Source organism: Paramormyrops kingsleyae, chromosome 7 (assembly GCF_048594095.1).
Source record: "Paramormyrops kingsleyae isolate MSU_618 chromosome 7, PKINGS_0.4, whole genome shotgun sequence".
NCBI lineage: Eukaryota > Metazoa > Chordata > Actinopteri > Osteoglossiformes > Mormyridae > Paramormyrops > Paramormyrops kingsleyae.
In genome coordinates, this window is record NC_132803.1 from 18,345,638 (window position 1) to 18,370,000 (window position 24,363).

Below are 24,363 nucleotides of genomic sequence, written 5' to 3' on the forward strand. Positions count from 1 at the left end.
ACGGAATTAGCCACAAATTTATTCATTGACCTATCCTGTAAGCGCCTGAAAATGTTTTTTTTTTTTTCTCTAGGAAATTATGTTGCAATTATTGGCTAATATCTTGTTTCAGGGTGTTATTAAGGTTATTTAGGATAACCTTTTGCAAAAACAGAAAGCCAAGGCTTAAAAGTTGCCCTTACAATAACAACTCCTCATGAAAATGTGGAAATTCTCAGCCAGTTCAAGATTGTCTCAACATTTCTGCAGAATTTTGTTTTTTGTTTATGGAATCGAACACCTACACATAATCAAAGGATGTAATGTCATTTTCAATAGCATGACAAGGCTGAGATTTCACTCAACAATACTTACATTTAACATTACAAAAAGACATTAAATCCACATTTACACATTACATAACTTGACATTAAATCCACATTTAATATTGCTTGGGACACATTGTACCCACAACTCTGACTTCAGAGCCTTTGTCACACCAGACAAATGGGAATGCTGGGCTCAAAAGTAACACAGAACTGAAGACTTCTGTCTAAATTTTGAGTGTGAATATACATTCCTGTGAATTAAGATACCAATTGATTCTAACCACAAGAGTCACCAGTGTAAATACTGAAGTACTTCCGTTACCCGATTTTGTGTCTGACAGAGAATGGTAACATCTTAGTAATTTCCTTCAGAAGTTCCATAACTAAGTTTAGATATTTTTTCCGGTCATCATTTCATTCCAACACAATACTACTAACAATACTACTATATATAGTACTACCAACAAGTCATTACTGCCATCTTGTGACAGTAACATTGCAAGTCTCATACCTGCCTTTTGGTCATAAACAAATTTAGACATCATTTAGAAAAAAATAAAACATTTTACTGCACCATTACTGCAGTAATAATTCCATAAAATGTATCTTTGTTTTCAAAAAAAAAAAAAGATGCTGATTGATAACATTTTTGTAGGTTGTAAAACCTTCCGTGAAAGTACAAGTTTGTTCGTTCTCTCAAGTGACAAAAATTGCTGAGAATAAGATTTATACGTTTTTTTAGCTGATACCTAAATTAGGGGTGTTCAAAATTCAGAATTTAACAGATATAGTATTGGTAAAAATTATTTTACTAAGTTAAATGGTTCATAAAAAAGAAAAAGTGTTAAGTTTGCAGTGTGGTAAAGGCATAGAACGTAGAGGGTAAAAGATAGATATGCTTGGACACAATATTTTCCTAAACAGGAGATGTAAGCTGGACCTGCCAGTTAAGTGCACTTGGCCTGGAGGATTAAATGTTTCCTTCATTTTGTACATCTATTTTGTTCATTGCAAAGTCTGGCAACTAGCTGATGATTACTTACATAAGTCATGATGTGTTTGCACTTGAAAAAAAACAAAGCACTTAATTTTTTGTATTGGTATTTTGGTATTTGGTGATGGACACACATCCATTATAAATTTGGTTAACAGTTAGTCGTCGATTAACAAGTGTCGATTATTAGTGATGAAAAAATCCAAAATGGGCATCCCTAATCTAAATATATGTATTTACATAATTATAAGTTTTTGAAAATGGTATGTGCAAACATAAATCTAATCTTTTCAATTTTGATGTTTTCTACTATTGACAATGAACTAGTTTACCAATGTTCAATTGTCTGGAAGGGCTTTCAAACATTGATGATTATCTATTAAAATAGCATGCAGATGTAGATCCAAAGTACCGTGACACCAATCCCCGACACAACAGAGTTAGATCTTCACTTTCAATCCCCCCTCTTCCAGCACTCACCTACTAATGCAACTAAAGAGTAACTAAAGTGTTACCAGTGAGTTTTACGGAATGAGAACTACAGTGAAATGGCCAGACAAGACTTGACCTCCAGTCTCTCAAACACAGTGTGGACCAGGGCACTGGTTCTACCAACCACTGGAGGGACCCGGTCTCAGGTTGGCAAATTTTCCCCATGCCCCTCCCATCCCCCCATTGGCCTGCAAGACCCCTCCTCCACCTCTGCTATTTACCTCATTTCTTCTAAAATTATATTAGTTACAACTTACAAAGCAAACTCTCTCTCAGCCAACAATACATCCTTTGTACCTATTCCTGTTATAATTAACGTAATTATGAAATTCCACCTTATGCCATTAGCTTCATCATCTACTCATCTAAAGATGGCCAACAAATATGCAAATCATGCTAAAATGTTATAATGGGTCTTCACTACAATGGTCATATGATACATTTATCATCTACATATGCTAAACATAATGGGATGTCTTCCCATCCTGGGTTATTCCCTGACTTCCAGGATAGGCTCTGGACCCCTGTGACCCTGCACAGGACAAGAAGTATAGATGGATGGATGCATGGATGGATGCATGGATGCATGCATGCATTAAACACATGGTTTAGGATTTCATTTCCATTATTCCAAAACTCTTGCAAAGCTAAGTGTTCAAACTGAACTCAACCTCCCTCTGCCACTAGGCCTGTAAATTCCTTACTAATAGGAGGCAATATGTGTGGTTGGACACCCACATTTTAGAAAAGCGCACGAGTAGCAGAGGCGCAGCACCAGGCTGTATGCTCTCTACCCCACTTTACTCCTGGACACTAATGAATGCACTTCCAGGAACAGATGACACCAGCCTCATGGACCCATCACACGTGGTAAGAATATAATGTACGGAAGGTAAGTGGGCCATCTTCAGTTCTCATGTGCTAAAAATAACCTGGAGGTCAAAGCCATCCTGATGGCAGAATGGAAAATTACACTGCTCTCCCTGGAGAAAGAATGAAATGGCCAGCAAGATAGTTGACTTCCTGAAATTCTCAGGAACAACCATTAGCGAGAAACTCAGGAGGCATGAGAAAACCACCACCAGGCAGAACACACATAGTTTCATGCATTTTTTGTGTTGGAAAAAGTTGCCCAAGCCCTTACAATTGTGTGGAGCCGTTGCTGAGCACATCAGATCCATTCCAACAATGTATGCGGATTTTTTTTATATTACAGTAATATTTACCTATTGATGACTACTTGAACTTAATATCAAGTTTTTATCATTAACGTGAAAATTTTCTAAAACTTGTTACAGGTCAATAAACATTTATAAGGACACATCACATGCCATACATACATGTGCAAGACCCAAAAGGCCCACCTCATAAGGACAGCTGTGAAGAGGAAAGGTAAACAGTGGCCTCCCTACAGCCTCTGACAGCCAAAGCTGTGAGTAAACTCTGTTTCCTGGCTGGAATTCAGCAGCACTCAGAGCTGAAATGTCTCTCCAGTGCCGTAACATGTTTTGGTGGATGACTTTGTGACTTAGGCGATTTTCTTGACCACATAAGGGAATTATGTGGATCTCCAACAGGAGAACTGGGGAGGGGTGGGGGGTTAGAGAAAGGGGTGTGACTGCATTCAGACAGGTCAGATAGGGACACAAGTACCTAGCAGATCATCCCTTAAAAAGAAGCTAAACGAGGGGTGACTATGTCACAAGCAATTTGTATTGTATAAGTGTGTGCAGGTTGTTCAAGAAGGCTTTTCTGTGTACTTGCACTGAGGACAATGTGGAACTAAATTAATGACAAAAGTCGATGACGCAAAAAAGCACGTTGTATTACACCAATCAAACAAACACACATTGCATTTAATAATGCCTGAATGAAAATGCATTGCATTCAATTATGCTTGAATATTTGGGGGCTGTAATGTGAATGTACAATTATATGTATTGTTAAACATAACATTGGCGTAAGAACCAATGAAAATGATGAGGGGCGTTCCTGTTTTAATGGGAACACCCCTCACTGAAATTTGATCCTTCTAGATATTCTTTGTGGCTGAATCTCAATATGCGTACTGGACCGTACTTGTGATCTTGTTACGTATCATTTATTAATAGTACGTCCGAGATAATCAGCTGGGCGTACAGCATAGTGGAACAGCAAGTACACATCTGTCTCACTCCACAACTGGTGCGTTCTCTGTTCTTGTGGTCCTGCAAGATCGTTATTGAAAGGCAAGTTCACAAGACTGGTCTTGCCAAGACCACAAGTAAGGTCTTTGTGTTCTTGGTATTGAGATTCACCCTGTCTGTCACTACCCGATCTGTACAGCCAACCCAATCCGTTCCTTCCGGATCCAGTTAACGTATGTTCCATGTCAATGCAGGCATGTCTCGCTGCTTGACTTGGACCACGCATGTGCTCAGCGTTGAAGCATGTATACACTGAACATTTTACGATTGGTAGCGAACAATGCATGGAAGAGTGTTTGCAACTGTCGGTACCAGCCCCATCTTAACTTCATGCAAAAACACTTGTTAGTTTTACTGTCAGCCACTGGGGATATATATGCTTCCTGTGTTGTAGGTCTCGGACCTTCAGTTGATTGGGGTAGATTGAAAGACCTGCTACCTGGGTGCCCATAGCCCACGTCATTCATACAATGGCACACATTTGTAACTTTTTAACTCTGTAAATACTTTTATTGTCATATTTATTAGTGATATTACCTGTTATTATTCTATTATTCTTTAGGACATTAAATGTGAACTTTAATTGATATGTCTGTATTTCTTTTCCTACCTAAAGCCAAATGTGGCACAGACCAGGCTTGGGTGGCGCAGTGTTGCCACGATCCATCTCCGAATCGCTGTAGAGCATCATTGCGGGCTGCAGTATTCTCCCACCTAAAGAGCTTCTGCTGTAAAGCTGTGATCTGCGCGGTAGATCCGCTCCAGAGTTTATACGGTCCCCCACAAATAAAAGCTGGCCAAGCCTAGTACAGACGTAACAAGCTTACAAACAGAACTGCAAGGTTTACATGCTTGAAACCAATTAGACCAACATTATCCAATAATGCGCAACTACAGCCAACACTTATAAAAGACATTACTTCTGATTGGATCAGTTTCAAATTCGCCTTTGAAATTTCTCTTTTTTTTGTCAGTACATTTCATCATAGTTCTTGGCATCAAAAATAATTTTTTATCATCTAATTTTCATCAATTAAAAATCTGTTGACGAATAATTTTATTAAAAACTGACAAAAATTAACACCAAGGCCAACGATGAGCCAGCTCCAGAAGGTGACTAGTCAGGATGACAACAAAAAAAGTCTGAAAATGACCTGACCTCAAGTTAATACAAACACAATAAACTGATTTAGTAATAGAAGTATAAATTGCATATTCAACAAATACTTTTTCAATAAAGTGAATCTTGTATACAGAGTGGATAAATTTGCAGAGTTCTATAACATTTCATTCAATAATGCTGAGGCCCACTGAAACAGTCCACATTCTTAAACATTTATCAATATCCATCTTCACAAAAAAATATTTAAATGGGGAATATTTATAGGACACAGCCAGATATTTCAGAATGCCAAACTGCATGGTGCATCATTCATAACCAAGCACATAAAAATCTTAATCATTGAGGAATAACTAATAGCTGCTCATCAAACAGAAAAAAAAGAAAGAAAAGAAACTCAGTGGAACAGCATGATATCAAACTGGCAACAGCATTTTGAGGGACAAGTGCCAGATTTAACAGGAAAAAATTCTGAGAATGACCAGCAGAGGGAAATAATTCCAGCACACGAAATAGAGGGAATCCTTACAGAAAGAACCCTGTGCTAAACAAACATTTTATATATACACTCACCTAAAGGATTATTAGGAACACCTGTTCAATTTCTCATTAATGCAATTATCTAATCAACCAATCACATGGCAGTTGCTTCAATGCATTTAGGGGTGTGGTCCTGGTCAAGACAATCTCCTGAACTCCAAACTGAATGTCAGAATGGGAAAGAAAGGTGATTTAAGCAATTTTGAGCGTGGCATGGTTGTTGGTGCCAGACGGGCCGGTCTGAGTATTTCACAATCTGCTCAGTTACTGGGATTTTCACGCACAACCATTTCTAGGGTTTACAAAGAATGGTGTGCAAAGGGAAAAACATCCAGTATGCGGCAGTCCTGTGGCCGAAAATGCCTTGTTGATGCTAGAGGTCAGAGGAGAATGATTCAAGCTGACAGAAGAGCAACTTTGACTGAAATAACCACTCGTTACAACCGAGGTATGCAGCAAAGCATTTGTGAAGCCACAACACGCACAACCTTGAGGCGGATGGGCTACAACAGCAGAAGACCCCACCGGGTACCACTCATCTCCACTACAAATAAGAAAAAGAGGCTACAATTTGCACGAGCTCAACAAAATTGGACAGTTGAAGACTGGAAAAATGTTGCCTGGTCTGATGAGTCTCGATTTCTGTTGAGACATTCAAATGGTAGAGTCAGAATTTGGCGTAAACAGAATGAGAACATGGATCCATCATGCCTTGTTACCACTGTGCAGGCTGCTGGTGGTGGTGTAATGGTGTGGGGGATGTTTTCTTGGCACACGTTAGGTCCCTTAGTGCCAATTGGGCATCGTTTAAATGCCACGGCCTACCTGAGCATTGTTTCTGACCATGTCCATCCCTTTATGACCACCATGTACCCATCCTCTGATGGCTACTTCCAGCAGGATAATGCACCATGTCACAAAGCTCGAATCATTTCAAATTGGTTTCTTGAACATGACAATGAGTTAACTGTACTATAATAGTCCCCACAGTCACCAGATCTCAACCCAATAGAGCATCTTTGGGATGTGGTGGAACGGGAGCTTCGTGCCCTGGATGTGCATCCCACAAATCTCCATCAACTGCAAGATGCTATCCTATTAATATGGGCCAACATTTCTAAAGAATGCTTTCAGCACCTTGTTGAATCAATGCCACGTAGAATTATGGCAGTTCTGAAGGTGAAAGGGGGTCAAACACTGTATTAGTATGGTGTTCCTAATAATCCTTTAGGTGAGTGTATATATATATATAGTCATCCAATCCAATGTAAAACTGTCTTTTACCTGACTAAGAAGATGGACAGCGGGAAGATGGACACATAAATAAAAAGGTCGAAAACTGTATGACTAGGTGGACTGTGTCCCACTTTCTCTAGAAACTTCATACAATTTTAGAGAACGGAACGAACAGACACCCCACCTTATCAGGCAAGCAGACCAGATTGAACTGCAGCACAAACTGCTCTGAATCATGACTTATTGCAGGAGAGTGGCCTTCGTTGGCATCGGTCACCCTCTCACACCTGTGAGCTGGTCGTAAAGACAGAGGCAAGATGGCTAAGAAGTTCAGGAACAAACTAAAAGTGGCAGCTAAAAGAAAAACTAAGAAATTATTTCAATTTATAATATTGCCATTCTGCAGTAGGTTCACCTGTCAGTCAATTAAAGTACTGTACCTCCCAGGTCACTGCTGTGCAATCACATGCCAAAAGATGACTTGGACACAGGTATACGAGTCAGTTAGCATGCGGGTGTTAGAAATTACCATGTTCAACACATGAATTATAATCAAGCTTTTCATTTTATCCCTGAGTGGTTGGTACCTTATGCTGCAAATTCACCCCACAAAACAATTACAGGGAGGAAAAACCAATGTACTGGAGGATCTCAATGTCCTTATGAATAATCTCTAGCAAGGACAGGAAGCTACAATCAGGACAGAACATGGACAAAATAACTAATTCCAGACTGGAAGACAATCTATTATAACCATGACTGTTCACCTTGAATGCAGAACATTTTGGGGAAGAACTGTAAGAGCACAACTGTGGACTCAAGTCTAAAGCAAGAAATATCAACAAACTTTCAAGTCATAATTCCCATCTCTTCTCATACGATCTATTGATTTTTTAAGAAGTACTTTATCTTTAGCTTGCGGGGTTTCGCCGTCGTTTTATGCGAAAACGAACGGGGCTATTGATCCGCTTGTCAGCCATGTTTGTTTCCTTTAAAGTTGTACACAAATGTATATATATTCGGTTTCACAACATAAAAGTTGTCATTTCTATTCATACCTAAAGCTCACAATAAAAAAGCGGGATGAACAGCAGGTTAATTTTATTTGTTCATTTATTATCCTGATTATCACGCTTTAAAAACTATTCCCCCGCAGGCCGCTTCAACGTCGTATTTCAGTATACTACTCCTACACTTTCACATTTCATGTTTTCTGCCTGGTTTAAGAATGATTTTTTTGTCGCGCTCATTTGGACCGCTTTCAGCCAAGAGGGCTTTTAATTAGGCTATTTTAAATTAACTCGCAGACTGAATAACTTCGGCCATATCCACACAACTAACAGAGGGATTCAGTATTTTGAGCAAACGGACGGAAATCACGTGTTGGAAATATTGCACACCTGCATTTAACTGACTGGAATCGCAGTTTTTACATAACTAAAGCATAATTTTTATCATTCTTCACAATATCACATGTCTATGTTTTTAAAATATTGTAAAATACCTTACACGAAATCTGAAGTTTGACGCAATGTCGCACATAGGTCCGTCGGTAACACCCTCAGCTTCTAATGAGAGTTCACCTGTTTCCAGTTTAACTTTACTCATTCTCTTACTCATACCTTGCGTGGTTCTCCTCTTGCTGTTGAACTGCATGTTTTTAGGATATAAAATACTTATTCTATCTAAAAAGAAGAGGAAAAGGCGACGAGGGGGTTCCGAAACCACGCTCTTACAGTCCACTTTATCGACGCGACACGTTACCAGAATCTCAGAGACCCCATCCCAGACCAATGGAGGCAGGAAAGATTATCTTTCCATCCCGGTGCCCGTGCTGGCGCAGCCCGCAGGGTCTTCATCTCTCACCTCGTCTAAGGAGAGGGCCGCGCTGGGCCAGAGGTGCAGAGCCATGAGGCCCGATGGAGCCACAACAGGAGGATCGGAGTCTTTGAAAGCACCCAGCACTATAATAGCCACTATGTCGACGTCCAACTCGACGACGAGAGCGGATCTACCGCGCAGATCACAGCTTTACAGCAGAAGCTCTTTAGGCGGGAGGAGACTGCAGCCCGCAATGACGCCCTACAGCGACTCGGAGACGGATCGCGGCAACACTGTGCCACCCAATTCCCCCGTGCTGAATGGACCGCCGCCGGGGGTAAGATCATACATTAGGTAACCGTAAACTGGTTCACCGTTTGTGGTGTGCAGTGTCTTGACGGCTGCGTGTTAACTGTCAATCCCAGAGCACTGCAAACGTGGGCCCCATGCGGCGGAGTAGCACGATGGAGCTGATCGACACTGTCGGTACCGGGTTTGAGTACGAATATGAAAGCGGTATGCCCCCCGATGACTTATGCCTCGTTGCTTCAGCCAACTCCTCTGCTGTGGGGCCAGGATTGGACAGCGATTTTGGTGCAAGCGCAGGCAAGTGACTGCATTTTAGCATATTCATTTATATTTTTATATATAGACTCGCACTTTATTCGGCAGATGATCAAACTTGTTAATGTTGGCTGGTCCACTTCTCCATTTGCAGGTCATATGTTAATTGCGTAATTAATCTCTGTCGTAGGAATTTCCCTCAGAATATTGTCTTGTGACAGCGACGGCCTTTCGAACGCACAGCTGTCATCTCCTATGGAGTGGGATTACTATGATCCATGTTATGTCAACCAAAATAATATAGCCAAACACATGTTTCACATGCCCACTGTCATCACTAAGCAGTACTGGGTTTAACGTTATTTACATGTTATTTACCACAAAGCTACCACTAGGTGTCACTAATAAATATATTTACGTTTAAGATGATTAAAAAAAAACACTTTAAAATATGTTGTTACCAAAAGTTTAATAAGATCTTTATATACTTTACGTTTCAAGACGTTAAGAAGTTTTGTTTCACTGTACGTTACTTCTGATTTGTAATGTTTATTTTTTTAAAACCACGCATTTTCAAATTGAGTATGTATAAGTATCACAGATGTCAATTTTTTCACGCATTGTTGTTTAAAAGATTTGGGTTTCTGGGATTGCGATTTTGGACGGGATTACAAAACTTGCTGGTGAACCCTCATTTTGTTGCAGTTAATATCTTATCTTTAAATATTTTAGACTTGATTGTAATGTTGCTGTATTGTAATAAACTTTTTAAACCTATACTATCCTCCTCTTGGGTGTACAGATAAAATGTAGTATGTTTGAGGTTTCTTCTATTACTGCTACAAATGTATATATGTGTTAATGCTGATATACTCCAAACATAAATATGTGCAGAGTATGCATTAATGTTAGTACAATGTATTCATTCCCTTTAAACGAAATATAATACAACTTAACTGCAACACGACTTGATTTTAATGCAACTTTAGATTTTATATATTAAATAGTAGAAAAAGCGATACATGGCGTATGTTGATTTACAAAGATTGATTTAACCATCTTAAGTTTGCACACAGTGCATAGCATCTAGTCTTTTTTGAGAGAATATAATGTAGAGATCAAATGAGGAAGCTATGACCAGCATCACTTAAACCATAAAGGTTACAAGGAAAACTTACGGAGAAAAAATAGGTAAAGGTTAATTTTAGTCAACAAACAAGTGTTTCTGTATTTTTCTTTTAATGAGAATTGAAGAGCCTAACTTGTCCTCAAATTAAAATGTTATGCTCCCAAAGTATTTTCTGTCCCTTAATACAAGCTTAATTGCAAACATAATGTCTATAATGACATTTCAGGAAAAACACACACTATTACATACCTGCAGATTTATCTTAATTGACAAAATTAGACTAAGAACCCACATTACACAGGGAACTATCACTAGTTAATTTGTTTCATTTTGTAAGATTTTATTTTTTTAATAATATTCTCAAAGGTGTAATACATTACCTATGCTACGTTTATAAAAAAAAACAATTTTTTACCGATGTCCTTCTCAGTCTATCACTATTGTGGCCAAAATGCATGGTGGCATAATAGAAAACAGAGAAAAATCCCACCCTACCGAGAATTTATTCTCTTAAATGCCACATTCCTGCTTGTCCATCTATTAAAAACAGGTACAGGAATAATTTCTTTCATACACCATGGTAAAGACGAGTAGCTACATGCTTTCTCCAGTATCTGTAAGCAGATAGATTTGTTGATATGTTAAAAAAAAAAAAAAAAGTCATAGAAACATCAAATTGGTTTCAGTTTGTAATTTTTTTTTTTACAACACGGGCTGGTTGAATTGATTATTTTGGTCCACCGTGTGGTTCAGGTTAACCATAGAGATCATCATCATTGTCCTCACTGAATACATTTCCACCACTGCCTCCTCCGGATCCCTGGCTTGGACCAGCACCACCTTGGTTACTAGAGGGGAATCTGAGAAAGAAACGTGAAAACAGTACATAAAGATGAACTATTTACACAACGGACCATTTAAGAAGTTCTAAACAAACTGTTCTGAATGCTAGTACCATCATAAGTAAAGAAGTACCTTCTGGCAATGCTGGCTATAAGAAAATGCATCTACAGCTAACACTGTAAAACATTTCGGCCCGTAGCCGTTTAATGCGTCTACCTGAAGCTGCCGAATCCTCTGCTTTGTTGTAAGGTCTGTGCAAACATCTCATATTTGCGGATATCGTTGTCGCTGACAGAGCGGCGAGCAAAGCGCATGGCTTCTTCAAAGTGGTCCTTACGAATCTCTGGTACAGGATCATCTTCTTCAACCTCCTACATGTTAAGAAGAAAATATTATGTACCTTCCACCTCACATACAACTGAACCCAGTTCAAGTAGCTATTTGTACAGAGTGTCTCACCATAGCTGAGGGGTTAGTCTGCCTCTCACGTTCCCTCCTTATCTCATTTTCAATGGACTCTCTGATGGCCAGCTTGCATGCTCGTTGACAGATCTCTGTCAGATCAGCTCCAGAAAAACCATTTGTCATTTTTGCCAGGAAATCAAGGTCCACATCCTGTATATAAAAGGACAGTTAATAAATTCTCCTTTAATCCATCATGGTGAAAACGGGGTAATTTTAACCTTAAATTAACGTTTTTAAGTAGAATATCTAAGACTAGAAAAGAACTAGGAAAGATCATGCCTTGCCTTTGATATGGGAGACTTCCTCAAGTTAGCCTTCAGGATGGCAATTCGGGACTTCTCATCAGGAAGAGGGATGTAAATAAGTTGGTCCAGCCGCCCAGGCCGTAAGATGGCAGGGTCAATGATATCTGGCCTGTTGGTGGCACCAATAATGAATACATTCTTCTTGCTGGACATTCCATCCATCTCTGTGAGGATCTGGTTGATAACTCTGTCTGCTGCACCACCCCCATCTCCGATGCTCCCGCCACGGGCCTTGGCGATGGAGTCCAACTCATCGAAGAACAGGACACAAGGGGCAGCTTGACGTGCCTGACAATAGATTTTAGAGTATTACTTTTTTCTCCCTCAAAAGAAGTCTTGAAAGTCAAGCTACAGATGCTAGTAAACACTATTTCGTAATTTAGTTTATTATGCAAAAGCTTCAGTTACAGATACATTTGATATCACAGAATCAAGCGTTATTTAAGATGTATGCTGTTTCATAATAGCATGTTAGGAATACAAAGTTCAAACCAATCAATGATAAATTAGGTTCACCTGAAGTTTAAAAAAGTCAACTATTTAATCCATAAATAATCCTGAAACTTTCATGCTTAAGAAATTCAGCCCCAGAACTGGCTACCACTGAACAGTAGAGCTTCATGTATTTATTATTTGGTCCATTTGTTTGAGTAAATGTGTACCATACCTTGTCGAAGATCTCCCGGACATTTGCCTCAGACTCTCCAAACCACATAGTGAGCAGCTCTGGACCCTTGATGGAGATGAAGTTGGCTTGACACTCATTAGCAATGGCCTTTGCCAGCAGAGTCTTACCACAGCCAGGAGGACCATAGAACAGAACCCCCTTGGAGGGGGTCATGCCGAACTTCAAGAACTTGTCTGGATGCTCAACAGGGTACTACAGGACGACATAAGAGCACTTTAAGAAACAGACTAATTCACATGGCTGAGCATACAGCACTAAATAATATGGGTAATTACCATAAACCCTAAACCAAACCATAATACCATAGACGAGATTTGCTCATTCCTGCTCCTGGAGGTCTACCACCCTGCAAAGCTTAGATGCAGCCCTAATTTAACACATCTGATACAGATAATCCAGGGGGGGGGGCACTTTAAGGATTTCTTCAGACTGAAAATGGCAACCCTACTGGGGTTGAGCCCCTACCAGACACATCCCCCGTCCCCACCAGATGGACAACTGAAAAGAGACATTTGTTATTTACTTGAACAAGTTCCTGTAGCTCTCTCTTCACATCCTCCAGTCCACCAATGTCCTCCCAGGTGATATTAGGCACCTCCACCACCGTTTCTCGCAAGGCTGAGGGGTTGCTCTGACTCAGGGCCCACTAAAAACATTAAAATACCAATATAAAATCTGAAATTTTTAGGCAGATCTGTTAAGTAAAATGAGTACTGACCGTAAAATGCACAAATATCCCAAAATAAAAGCATTTCAACTTACCCTGAAGTCATCCATTGTGACTGCCAAAGAGTTCATGACCTCTGCATCAATGGTTTCATCCTCCAGATCAATGAGATCCATTTTCTTTCTGATGGCCTGCAGAGCAGCCTCTGAGCAAAGGGCAGCAAGATCGGCTCCCACATGACCATGAGTCTCATTGGCAACCTGGAACATCAGATGTGTGATGTAATCTTAAAGGAAATATTGCCACATTAGTTATCCAAAGCCAACACAATAAAAAACCAAATGACATTCCCCATACACTTTCACAATTACTTTTACTGTAACCTCTTTTTACTTTGTGAAATACAAATTTAATTAAAATTTTATAAACTTTTTCATCATGGTTTGTAGCTAATGGTCTTTGATGTTCTCTCATACTGTGTGCGAGACATTTCTATGCCCGGTTTCTGCAGCCTTTTGGCAATGACATGAAATTTACAGGCCTCACACAGCACAAATACATCTTATGGAGATGGATACTTTAAAAAATACATTAACAGAAATGCAGGTGTTACAACCTAAAAGTTTGCGATTTACAAAGAAATTAACGAATACAGAGTAATGATAAAAATAAACAATGGATCGCATGGCATAGTCTAGTGTTGGCGCAGTGTTGGGGCGTGGCTTGGGGTTGTCACGATCTGCCGAGCCGGGACCGGGGAAGCAGGGATAGGACTGAAGCGATCGGGAAACATGGGGTTTAATTGAGAACAGGCAGAACAACACAATGACGTTACAATGACCGGACTGGGGAAACAAACTGAAACGCGGACTAAATACAGAGGACTAATGACAACAACCAGAAACAGCTGATCACATAGGGATTCCACACGAGGTTAACGAGGGGGCGTGGCACACGGAAGGAGCAGACGAGCGGGGCAGGACTGGGGTAGTGTTGGGGTACATTCTTTATCGTATTGGAAGCCAATAAGAAAACAAATGTTCTTCTTGTTTTATCCTGTTCATTTTGTGTTTAAATGCTAAAACAAAAACATTTAGGTGTAATTTATTTGGGCCAGGAACCAATTAATTGGTTTTCCATCATTTCTTACGGGGAAAATTCGATCAGAACTCGAACTTTTTAGGATTTGAACCCGAGTTCTGAACGGATTAAGTTCGAGTTCTGAGGTACCACTGTACTTTGTTTTCTTTCTTTGTTTTTGCCACAGTATCTAGTGCCACAGTATTTAGTGCCACAGTATTTAGTGGTCCAAAACATGTTTTATCTACGCACCTGTTCAAGATCAACATCATCAGCCAGCTTCATGTTCTTGGTGTGAATCTGGAGGATCTCAAGTCGCCCGGTTGCATCAGGAATGCCGATGTCCACCTCTCGGTCGAAGCGACCTTTCAAGTTATTAGAACAATTAGTTTGAAATTTTACACCTCAAATGACAAGGATCCAGTTGACTAGCATTTCACTGACATTTTTTATTTAAAATTCTTACGGTTTGCCTTGCCATAGAGAAAAACCAGAGCAGTAAGCATAAATATAACAAATAATCCAAAATGTTAATAAACTAAATAAATTTCTTCACAGCAGAAGTTTAAGATTTATGAAGAGAAATTGTTAGAAACAAAGCTTTAGAGGTTAATGAGTTGGCTTATTCCATTCAATAACACAGAAACTATAGGTCCACATTTTATGATGCTCTAAGCACTTTGAAAAATCAGTCATCTGAATAAATGAAAATTAGACCTAAAACACAATACTAGCTCATAAAAGAGTATGTTTAGCTAAATAATACTCTCCATACCCCCTACTGGCCTTTGTATTTTATTGCATGACAAGGTTCAAGGTGATCTGTTACCAAATCGCCTGAGAGCTGGATCGATGCTGTTTGGTCTGTTTGTAGCTGCCATAACAATGACGTGTGCCCTCTGCTTCAGCCCATCCATAAGTGTGAGCAGCTGGGAGACAATACGCCTCTCGACTTCCCCGTGAGTCTGTGGAAAGAGGAGTGGAGCTTCATTAACTTCTCCAGATAACACTCTCTGAGACAAAGTGCGCCGATGAACGTGAACAGCCCCCAGCCATGACGAGAGAGAGAGAGAGAGCTGCAGGCTTAACTTCTCTCTTTTTGGTGCGATGGCGTCAAGCTCATCGATGAAGATAATGGCTGGGGCGTTCTTTTCAGCTTCTTCAAAAGCTTTTCTCAGGTTGCTTTCAGACTCTCCAGCGAGTTTGCTCATAATTTCAGGGCCTTATTACACAATAGAAAACAAAATTAGAAAGGAATTCAACATTTAATGTCAAAACTGATGGCAGTTAGCAGCTACATTATCATCAGATGGTGTAACGGATCATTTCGGTTTACTGTGCAGGAAATCTTTTACCATTGATGAGGAAAAAGAATGCTCCAGTTTCATTCGCAACAGCACGAGCAATCAGCGTTTTTCCAGTTCCAGGAGGGCCGTACAACAGGATTCCACGAGGAGGCTATGCACATAAAATGGAATGCACACTTCAAAAACCCTCTGAGCCACAATGCCTGGCACATTAAGAGACCTTCAGGCTAACTGTCTGATGCCATTTTAGGTAAAGTTACTGTTATTACGTCATTGGAAAATAGCAATAAACATTTTACTAATGAACAAAAGTTGTCTTTGTGAAAAGTCCTTCCCAAGAGGAAAGGATTAATTCTGCACTGTCAATCAAAGCCTGACCAATGAACTGGCAAACTGTCCAACAGGAGGCTGGAAAAACCTTTGAGTGACAGACAGAATATGAAAATCTCACGATGGGCTTTTAATTCTCCATGCTCCCATAGCTACACATACCAATAAGGGGCATCTTCACAAAGCAAAGCACTTACCTTGACGCCAATCGCCTTGAACAGGGCAGGGTGTCTGAGGGGCAGTTCCACCATCTCCTTTATCTGAGCCAGCTGCTTCCTAACTCCCCCAATGTCATCATAGCCAACTTCGTTCAGGGACTCTTCCTCATCCTAGTCACACACATATTTTATACAGAAACACACACACTTCCTTTTTTGTTATACCTAGCTAAAGTAGAGTGCATAACATCCAGTGAGCTGAATGTTTAATACTTGAAAATGTTTACATGTCTTACATTCAACAATCATTTTACTGCTTGGCAGCTGGGGGGGGGGGGGGGGGAATAGGTATAGTGATTTCCAACCACTTCTAAAGGCAGTCTCCCAATATTTTAAATCATTCTTTTAAATCATATTTACATGAGGATAGATATTAGCATCACTCTGAAGTTTATTGCATTACCTCACGTTTGATTGGCTCTCCCTCACAGTGGATGACTGTGTCTGGAGCGACTATGCAGTATGGGCTGGGGTCTGTCTCTACCACCTTGAACTCCACGGCCCGCATCCCTCCTCTCACAAGGAAAATATCCCCTACACAAAACACAAAAATATGCATTTAAAATGGCAACCTACAGTTCAGTGAACAAGAAAATTAGAACCACATTTTCACAAGTAGCTAACAATGTTATTCTTATGGGAAGTTTTACCCAGGGTATGGTACAGCATTCAACTTAAAACCATCCATGGAAGAACATCCATGAAATCATCAGTGGATCTCCATTTTCATATTACAGTGGTCTCCAACGTGCGGTCCAACATACCACATTGACGCAAAAAATGACAAAATACTAAAAAAAAGCACTAAGACACCTTTAGGAAATACAGAACAAAGAGAAACACTGAACACTGCAAGCTGGCTAACCTACACTGCAAGCTGGCTAACCTACACTGCAAGCTGGCTAACCTACACTGCAAGCTGGCTAACCTACACTGCAAGTCTAAAAGGGAGGTTATTAGCTTTCAGTTGAATCATGGAGTGGGTTAATCGGTACTAGCTAGCAAAGGAAAGCATTTAATGTTCCCAGCTTTGGGGGATGTTAACCTATGACCTATCCAGATAAAACTGATATGAACTATAGATGACTTGCTCACAAAATCTTTAGTTAGGCTATTCAGCACTTTAAGGTGCAAAAAAATAAAATGCTAAAACCTAAATGTCTTGCACTTTGCATTTGCAGGCCACTGTATCATACCGTTTACCTGAACCGATGCATTGACAATCTGACACCCTTACCTTTCCTGATGGGCCGGTAGGCTTCCAGGAAGTATGGCTTAAGATAAACCTCAAACAGGTTGCCTGTGATGCCCTCCACTGTGTCATCGATGGGCAGAACGTGAATCCGTTTCCCGTACTTCACATCAGGGCATGGCTGGATGCTGCACAGAGGAAGAGGATCATGGCCTTTACTCCAGTGTTCCAGAGGATGGTAGGAATACTTCTGCAGAGGTGATGCTGCAAATGCAGCAGGTGCGGACAACCCCAAAGGGCAGCAAAGCCTTACCTAATGACATCTCCCAGGCGCACCCTCAGGTTGTTGCGAACGACCCTGTTCATGCGCACCTTCTCATCAGAGCAGGTGTCATCCGAGAGCACGATGCATACAGTCTCCCTCCTCTTCTTCCCTTTCAGCAGGACTGTGTCTCCCCTAAAGAGCTGAAGCTCATCCATCTTAGCCTGCCAAGTGCGAGATGGAGGATCACGATTCGCATCAGCTGCAGTGCAAGGCTGCAGCTCAAATGCATGCGTGCAGTTTGCTTCCAATGAAAAACAATTGTCATAACTTGAAGTGCTATATACTTCCTCCCTTTCACTAGCAAAGCACATCTAGATCTGCTTCATTCCAAATCATTCCCACTACCCTTTACATAGACAAAATAAACAAACAGATATACAGCTCAAGTAATACATTTAGACTTGCCTTAAAATTGTGGCAAGTATGTGTGGCATAAAGAAAAAATGTCTTCGAAAACCTGAAACATGATTACTAAAGAGCATCATGAAGCACATAACAGATCAAAAACAACTGACCTGAGAGAGGGAAACCACGCTGTTATCCTCATTAATGGATTCATCCACAATCAACCTGTTGGGTCTGTTCTTTTGCTTTAAAATTGCAGTGGAAAGATCATCGTTTTTAGATCTGTGGAGAAAATGAAAACACATTCATTACTATAACATGTACCTCTGGTGTAAACAGCTTCAGAGGAATGTTACACAAAAATAATGTGCAGACACCTGCACATCTTCCAAACCACTTTTCCTGTATAAGGTCACAGTAAGGCTGGAGACAACCCCAGAAAGGACAGATACGTATAGATTCATAGATTCACAGTCAAGTTGTCAGATTGATACAGCCAACCACTGTCAGAGTGTTTGCAAAAAAGCACAAATGCAATCATGAGATACACACACAAGGAGAAAAATTCTTTCAAAGATATGCTCAACGCATTTGACCATCAATATGAAGTACTGAGCTGAAAGTAAAATTGCCATCCCATGTCACAAGAGCAAAGTTTAATCAGACGCAGAGGTAACTATTAAGTAATGTAAGGAAAGGAAATTATTTTTCCTTAACAAAATATGAGGTCCAGCATGAATTTAGAGCCTTACATGTTCATCACAGCTCATTTTCCAAACCATGAGTGCATACTGCAAAGTACCACCAAAACAAGCTTTCTCCCTAAGACCCACAGTGTGAAGAGCCTGGCTGCTGCATTGCACAATGACAGTGGAAAACTGTTGAATGCAGTGTAATTCTGTTCAAACACAGCTGCAGTATTACTGGCTGTAGGAGAGCTGAAGTGGCCTTGGCTCAACTGATTTGGCCATAATACAACACTGCACTGATAAGCTCTCTCAAGAGCTAAGACCACACAGACCAACGCCTGACTAAAAGAGATCTGGCGATTTTAACTGGTCACTGTCTTATCTAACTTAAGTGCATACCTAAATTCTTGATCATTACTGTAGCCCATATATTTTTTGTACTTAGCAGTGTTAGATGGTTAATTCTGTTGAAGCAGGGCAACTGCATACAGGAAGCAGCTGAAGGCTACCATGCGGCCTATTCAGGTTACAGGGTTATCAATATGGCCCAACCCAAGTGTGTGACTTACGCTATTCAACTAAAGGGTAACAATGACATAACAATAATTCCATCCATCATCTGACCAGTTATCCTGATCATGGTTGCGAGGGGCCCTAGAGCCTATCCCAGGCAGCAAAGGGCACGTGACTGGGATAAAATCTAAACGGGATGCCAGTCCACTATAGAACAGTGGGTAGCATTCACCTTACAGCTCCAAGGCACTTGTTTTTAATCTCTCCTTCATTTTTTCCTCCAGGTACTGTGGTTTCCTCCCATAGTCCAAAGACATGTATCTGAAGACTGTGAGTGCATCCATGCATTTGCCCTCCAATGGACCAGCTTCCCAAACAGGGTATAAACCAGCCTCGTGCCCTACGCTGCCTGTGATATGTTTCAGTCCCCAGCCACAAACCACCCCCATAACTCTGAACAGGATAAGCAGTTATAAAACGAATGGATAACTTTCATAAAGTAGAAGAAACTGATTACCATTAAAAGTTTTAAATCAATGGATATTAATTACAAAAAAAATCTGTAAGAGCACAAACTTTTCTGACTCGAGAACGAGTCTTAGTCGTCTATGGATCAGTACCGACCACCAACATGGGCGTATCAACAGCGCCCCCTACCCGGCATAACCCCCGACCAGGGGCATTATAGGGTAATATCGAATCATTCCCGACCGTCAATAACTCCAAAACAAAAGATACAGCTTCATTATGTATTTTGAATGAGAACGAAGTTGAACGAAATGCTATTTACGGTGTTAATGGGAATTACAGCCTACAGATCAATGGTACAGATAAAAACACACTATAAAACCGATGGTCAAAGCTCGACTTGAAATACTTTCGCCTGTAAACGTGTTGTGCGAAGCACTGTGCTTGCCGTTTACTTATTATCGGCCAGACCGGCCAACCCAATTGGGGCCATCCTAAGCGTGATTATCAAGAATCGTAAAACACAAAGCATCCAATCTAAGGATCACACTGGAATTCGAATGCTTATATATTACGGTTTCCATATACTAACAGTAATAATATAACATCGGCAAGCCCACATTTCATAAACATATTAAGTGTAATGGTCCGATCGGTGATTTCCAACCTATTCAGCAATTTCACAAAATCCGAGAATTTCGCCCGTCAAAATGATGACAACCCTGTAACACTCTATAAATGCCAGTAATGCAGAAACTCCGAAATTGCTAATTATACTGACAACCACAGGGTTGTTGTTGCAACCTCTTAAAAAACTGCACTTATGCTTTAGATGCGTGAAGTTAAACTCTTGGTGACTGGAAACGTGTGCATTTCAGAAATGAAAAAGATGACAAGTTTAGAACGCAGGTGTTTTGTTTTTGTTCAACGCCAGTATATAAAGTCTGAGAGAGTAGCGGAGCCGGATCGCCGCACTGTGAGGACTGAAGGCCCGAATGACACAGCAAGAAAAGCAAACCGAAAGTGCGCTAAACGCAGCCTTTCGCCTGCTGGCATTTTTTCGGCAGCCGTAGACAGGACAACACGACACGGGTCAAATGGGAGAAATTAGCTGCTGAACCATCATTTTAAAGGTCTAACCGCTATTTACAAAGGAAGGTGCATGGACAGGTTAAAGCGGTGGCCGCCAATGCGGAGTTCTTATCTGTACACCAGTACAATAAAATAAAGCCGAGTAATGCATATGTTTTTGTTAGTGCGTTGCTTAATATTTTTGATCAGTCCATTAGCTATCTGCATTCATATGCACATGCGTGTCTGGTTATCAAAACAGCAGAATTATCTAGACAAATAAAAACGTGTTCGCGGTGGATTTAAACGCCACCATAACATTTGCTTGTTCGGTAGCCATGCTATTGGGTGCTAAATTCATGAATGTTACATATGAAGTCTTCTAGTTTATTGTCACCTAATCTGATTTTATTCCAGCACCGGTAGGCCATCTTAGACAGTCTTTGGTGGGCAGTAATAATAGTTAGTTCAATTTGTTTTGGTGAAACTTATTACTTGGCGACCCATTCCACGTAGCGTCACCAAAGACGTTTAGCCAGCTAAAGTTACCGGATGTCATCTCCAATAACCTCACCCCAGAGCCTAATAAAAGCAAAAAATTACAACACCACACAGTCATGCTCATAGCCAACCAGGTTCAGCACCATTCAGTAGTGGGGACAAATGACCTGGACAGCCAGCCGATGATTTTCAACAAAACCATTCACATCAAGCAGATGTCTACATGGCTAACCATCAGGCTGCCCGTTAGTTATTACTGTTTTAGCTGAACCCACTGACGCCACAGCATTTAGGAATGACGTTGGCGTCGCGAAAACGTCAAAGATTTGTTTTCGGCTACTCTTGGTTTAAGATCGATTATTGACGACGATTAATCTAACGGGATACCGAAACAAACAAATGTTCATACTTACTCGCCTCCTGAAGCCATGTTGGTCCCAAATAAGTTATTTATAAATATTTTTTTAAAAAGGTCTGTATGTTTGTGTCTGTTGCTTTGTCAGATTCTACTCCAACCGCCTTGTCACAGCTAGCTAGCTAGCCGACTGGCTACTTGCCATTCAAGCAAAATGTGAACTCCTTCCGCTTGCGACGTCAAGTTTAACGCAGGCGCAGTAAGGAGTAGCCAAGCTTCAGCGCCGCCCCCAGCCATGCTCCTGTTCTGGATAGGCAAATAGAAATTGGGTGGATATTCATAATTAATATGTATTCTAGCAAGTTCCACATGTGAAGGTATAAGGGAACAGTGTTACCCATTGAATATGAAAATAATAATCCTTCCAATTTACAATAACTTTACATTTGCCCAGCCTTGTGGTATCTCAACTATATTATATCTAGTTAGTATAAACCAATATATAAGTATAAACTCTATCAGTACAAGAAATTTTAATTTAGTAATATTGGTCATAATTAGTTAGATTAAGAAACGAATCAGACTTTACCAGCAACAAAACACGTCGGCGTCCATTATTCTTGTGTTTGTTCAAAACAAATCAAAGAGGCTTAAAGGAGACACCCTAAAAACGAGTAAGGCATGTCAGATAAAAACGTCTAATGTTTAAGTAAAAGAAGTTTTACGTAATATTACTGCGGGGAATGTGGTTCATTTTCCTCATTTAGTAGGTAGGTTTCTACATTCCACCAAACCATACGGATTCACTTGCTGCCTCTATTATGTAAACAGACAGCATTGTTAAACCAATGAACAGAACAGGCTTATATCTTCTGCCAGAGAAGTGCTAACCCAGCATATTCACATTTACAGCTGGTTTAACATCTAACAGCAACCCCTCTGGGCACATTACAATGAATACAATACAATAAAGGTACAGACAGACAATCTAAATAATAACTGAAGAACAAATACAAAAGCAAGCAGAATATGTAAAGATAAACCAGGAGTGTAATGATGACCAGATTCCTCATTTAGATTTTCCCTTGGCTTCTGGAGATTCCATGGCCAGAATAGATGTTAATGTTGATTAACACTGATTGCTTTAATTCCATCAGGATGTACTCGATGGCACTAATGATTTCCCATTGACACTGGAGTGCTGACCTTACAAACTTCCTAACATCTCAGTGGGAACCAGCAGAAGAAGAGGAGGGCTGGTCGTGGTGAAAGTGTCCCATTTTGAAAGACAAGATACCACTTAAATAAAATGCTCCATCGAGCGCCTCAGAAAATCATTCCTTCCAAGTCATCTCATTGTACCACCAGTAAGCCACTCAGGGAACATATGCAGTATTACCTATTCTATAAAAATCCACCTATTTACCTTTGTGCAGTTATTGCCTGCCAAGTTGTATCTGTCACCACAGTACTGTACCTATTTTCATGCTCACCAACTTAAAATAAGTAACTATGAAAATAATTAACTAATATTTATGCAGAATAGTTGTATTTGACATCATGAATCTGTGTAATGTGCAATCTAACTACAAACAGTTTTGTTCAGGATAATAAATGCATATGTTCTGATGGCAGGGGTCCAGCCTGCAGTCAGTTGTGCCTAGTTTTTAATATTATTTTATACTTTTCCATGCCATCAATTTTATACCATTCCTCTTACGAGAGATTTTAAGTTTTCCGAATGGCTTATTTGTTCTTCCTACAGCAGACTCTTTACTACAGCTCTAGCCAGAGGTGAAAAGTTCAGGTCCAGAAAAAATAAATCCAGACTAAGATTTTGTTTCAGCCAACCAGTTGAGTATGAGTCACAGTCACAGTTTTCAGTTGGTTGGTTGAATCAAAATCTTGGTCTGGATTTATACTTTCTGGACCTCAGGCTCTATGACAATTCTCAGAGTTGCTATCTGCTTTTTGAAACTAGACACCCATAATGATGAAATATACTGGCACTGTTATGCTTAAGATTGGAGGTTTAAATCTGGGCTGCTCATGACATTACACAGCTTTGTTGACCTGGTAGGCAGCTGCTGTTTGCCAGTAATGACGTACGTCATCTTATTGCCAGAGTAATTTTCAACACAAATCCATAGTAAGAGAGATTTAACACAGTAACACATTCTCCAGTCATTTTCTTTTCTCCTGCTATCCTAATCACAATATCTCATATCCATGCAGAATTTAATCACTTTCAGTTATTAATCTCCTGCCAATCAGCCAATACAAAACTGCAGATACAATGCAAACTGTATGCAGAGTCTGAAGGGCTTCAAAAAAAACCCTTTTAATGGAGACAAATTGCTTTGAAACAGCAGCTCCTATTAATATATATACATATAATTTCTATATATATTATCTAATAAAATTCATGCTAGCAAACATTGTATTATTACTATCAAATGAGGCCTGGCTAAGACAGGAACATCTTATGGGATCTACATTATTTAATATTTTCATCCAATATCCTTTATTAGATCTAATGAGGTTCACATGCATTGCTGGATATGTCAGAGTTACCATTGGAGTAGTTTATTTTGCATTCCTCAGTTTTATT

The 24,363-nt window shown here is 40.1% G+C and overlaps 2 protein-coding genes across 4 annotated transcripts; one reads left to right on the plus strand and one right to left on the minus strand.

Moving 5' to 3' along the window:
* Positions 1 to 8,060: 8,060 nt before the first annotated feature.
* hwa (huluwa) lies at positions 8,061 to 10,038 on the plus strand. 2 transcript variants are annotated; one of them, XM_023823066.2, is made up of 4 exons: positions 8,062 to 8,420; positions 8,541 to 9,034; positions 9,123 to 9,303; positions 9,452 to 10,038. In XM_023823066.2, exons 1-4 carry the CDS (start codon positions 8,408 to 8,410, stop codon positions 9,616 to 9,618), a joined length of 855 nt encoding a protein of 284 aa, XP_023678834.1. In that variant the 5' UTR covers positions 8,062 to 8,407; the 3' UTR covers positions 9,619 to 10,038. The 2 variants fall into 2 exon arrangements, with proteins under 2 accessions (XP_023678833.1, XP_023678834.1); XM_023823065.2 differs by having other exon boundaries at positions 8,061 to 9,034.
* Positions 10,039 to 10,483: 445 nt separating this feature from the next.
* Positions 10,484 to 21,980, minus strand: LOC111849832 (transitional endoplasmic reticulum ATPase-like). Of its 2 annotated transcripts, none has more exons than XM_072714440.1 (16): positions 21,811 to 21,980; positions 18,326 to 18,437; positions 17,799 to 17,971; positions 17,531 to 17,673; positions 16,697 to 16,827; positions 16,273 to 16,404; positions 15,794 to 15,896; positions 15,268 to 15,660; positions 14,691 to 14,803; positions 13,454 to 13,618; positions 13,215 to 13,337; positions 12,671 to 12,883; positions 11,983 to 12,291; positions 11,693 to 11,848; positions 11,450 to 11,604; positions 10,484 to 11,250 (listed from the first exon to the last, which is right to left on the minus strand). In XM_072714440.1, the coding sequence occupies exons 1-16, from the start codon at positions 21,825 to 21,827 to the stop codon at positions 11,145 to 11,147; spliced, it is 2,544 nt and encodes an 847-aa protein (XP_072570541.1). In that variant the 5' UTR covers positions 21,828 to 21,980; the 3' UTR covers positions 10,484 to 11,144. The 2 variants fall into 2 exon arrangements, with proteins under 2 accessions (XP_072570541.1, XP_072570542.1); XM_072714441.1 differs by lacking the exon at positions 21,811 to 21,980 and having other exon boundaries at positions 15,268 to 15,403; positions 15,527 to 15,660.
* Positions 21,981 to 24,363: the final 2,383 nt, after the last annotated feature.

Bases quoted from the DNA above. Each gene is read 5' to 3' on its own strand.
- hwa (XM_023823065.2), top strand. From the start codon at position 8,408: ATGTCGCACATAGGTCCGTCGGTAACACCCTCAGCTTCTAATGAGAGT. The intron at 9,035-9,122 runs GTAAGATCATAC...TGTCAATCCCAG, and splicing joins TGAATGGACCGCCGCCGGGG to AGCACTGCAAACGTGGGCCC. The intron at 9,304-9,451 runs GCAAGTGACTGC...TCTCTGTCGTAG, and splicing joins CGATTTTGGTGCAAGCGCAG to GAATTTCCCTCAGAATATTG.
- LOC111849832 (XM_072714440.1), bottom strand. The intron at 16,405-16,696 runs GTAATGCAATAA...GTGTGTGACTAG, and splicing joins GAGAGCCAATCAAACGTGAG to GATGAGGAAGAGTCCCTGAA. The intron at 15,661-15,793 runs GTAAAAGATTTC...TTGTGTAATAAG, and splicing joins ATTCTTTTTCCTCATCAATG to GCCCTGAAATTATGAGCAAA.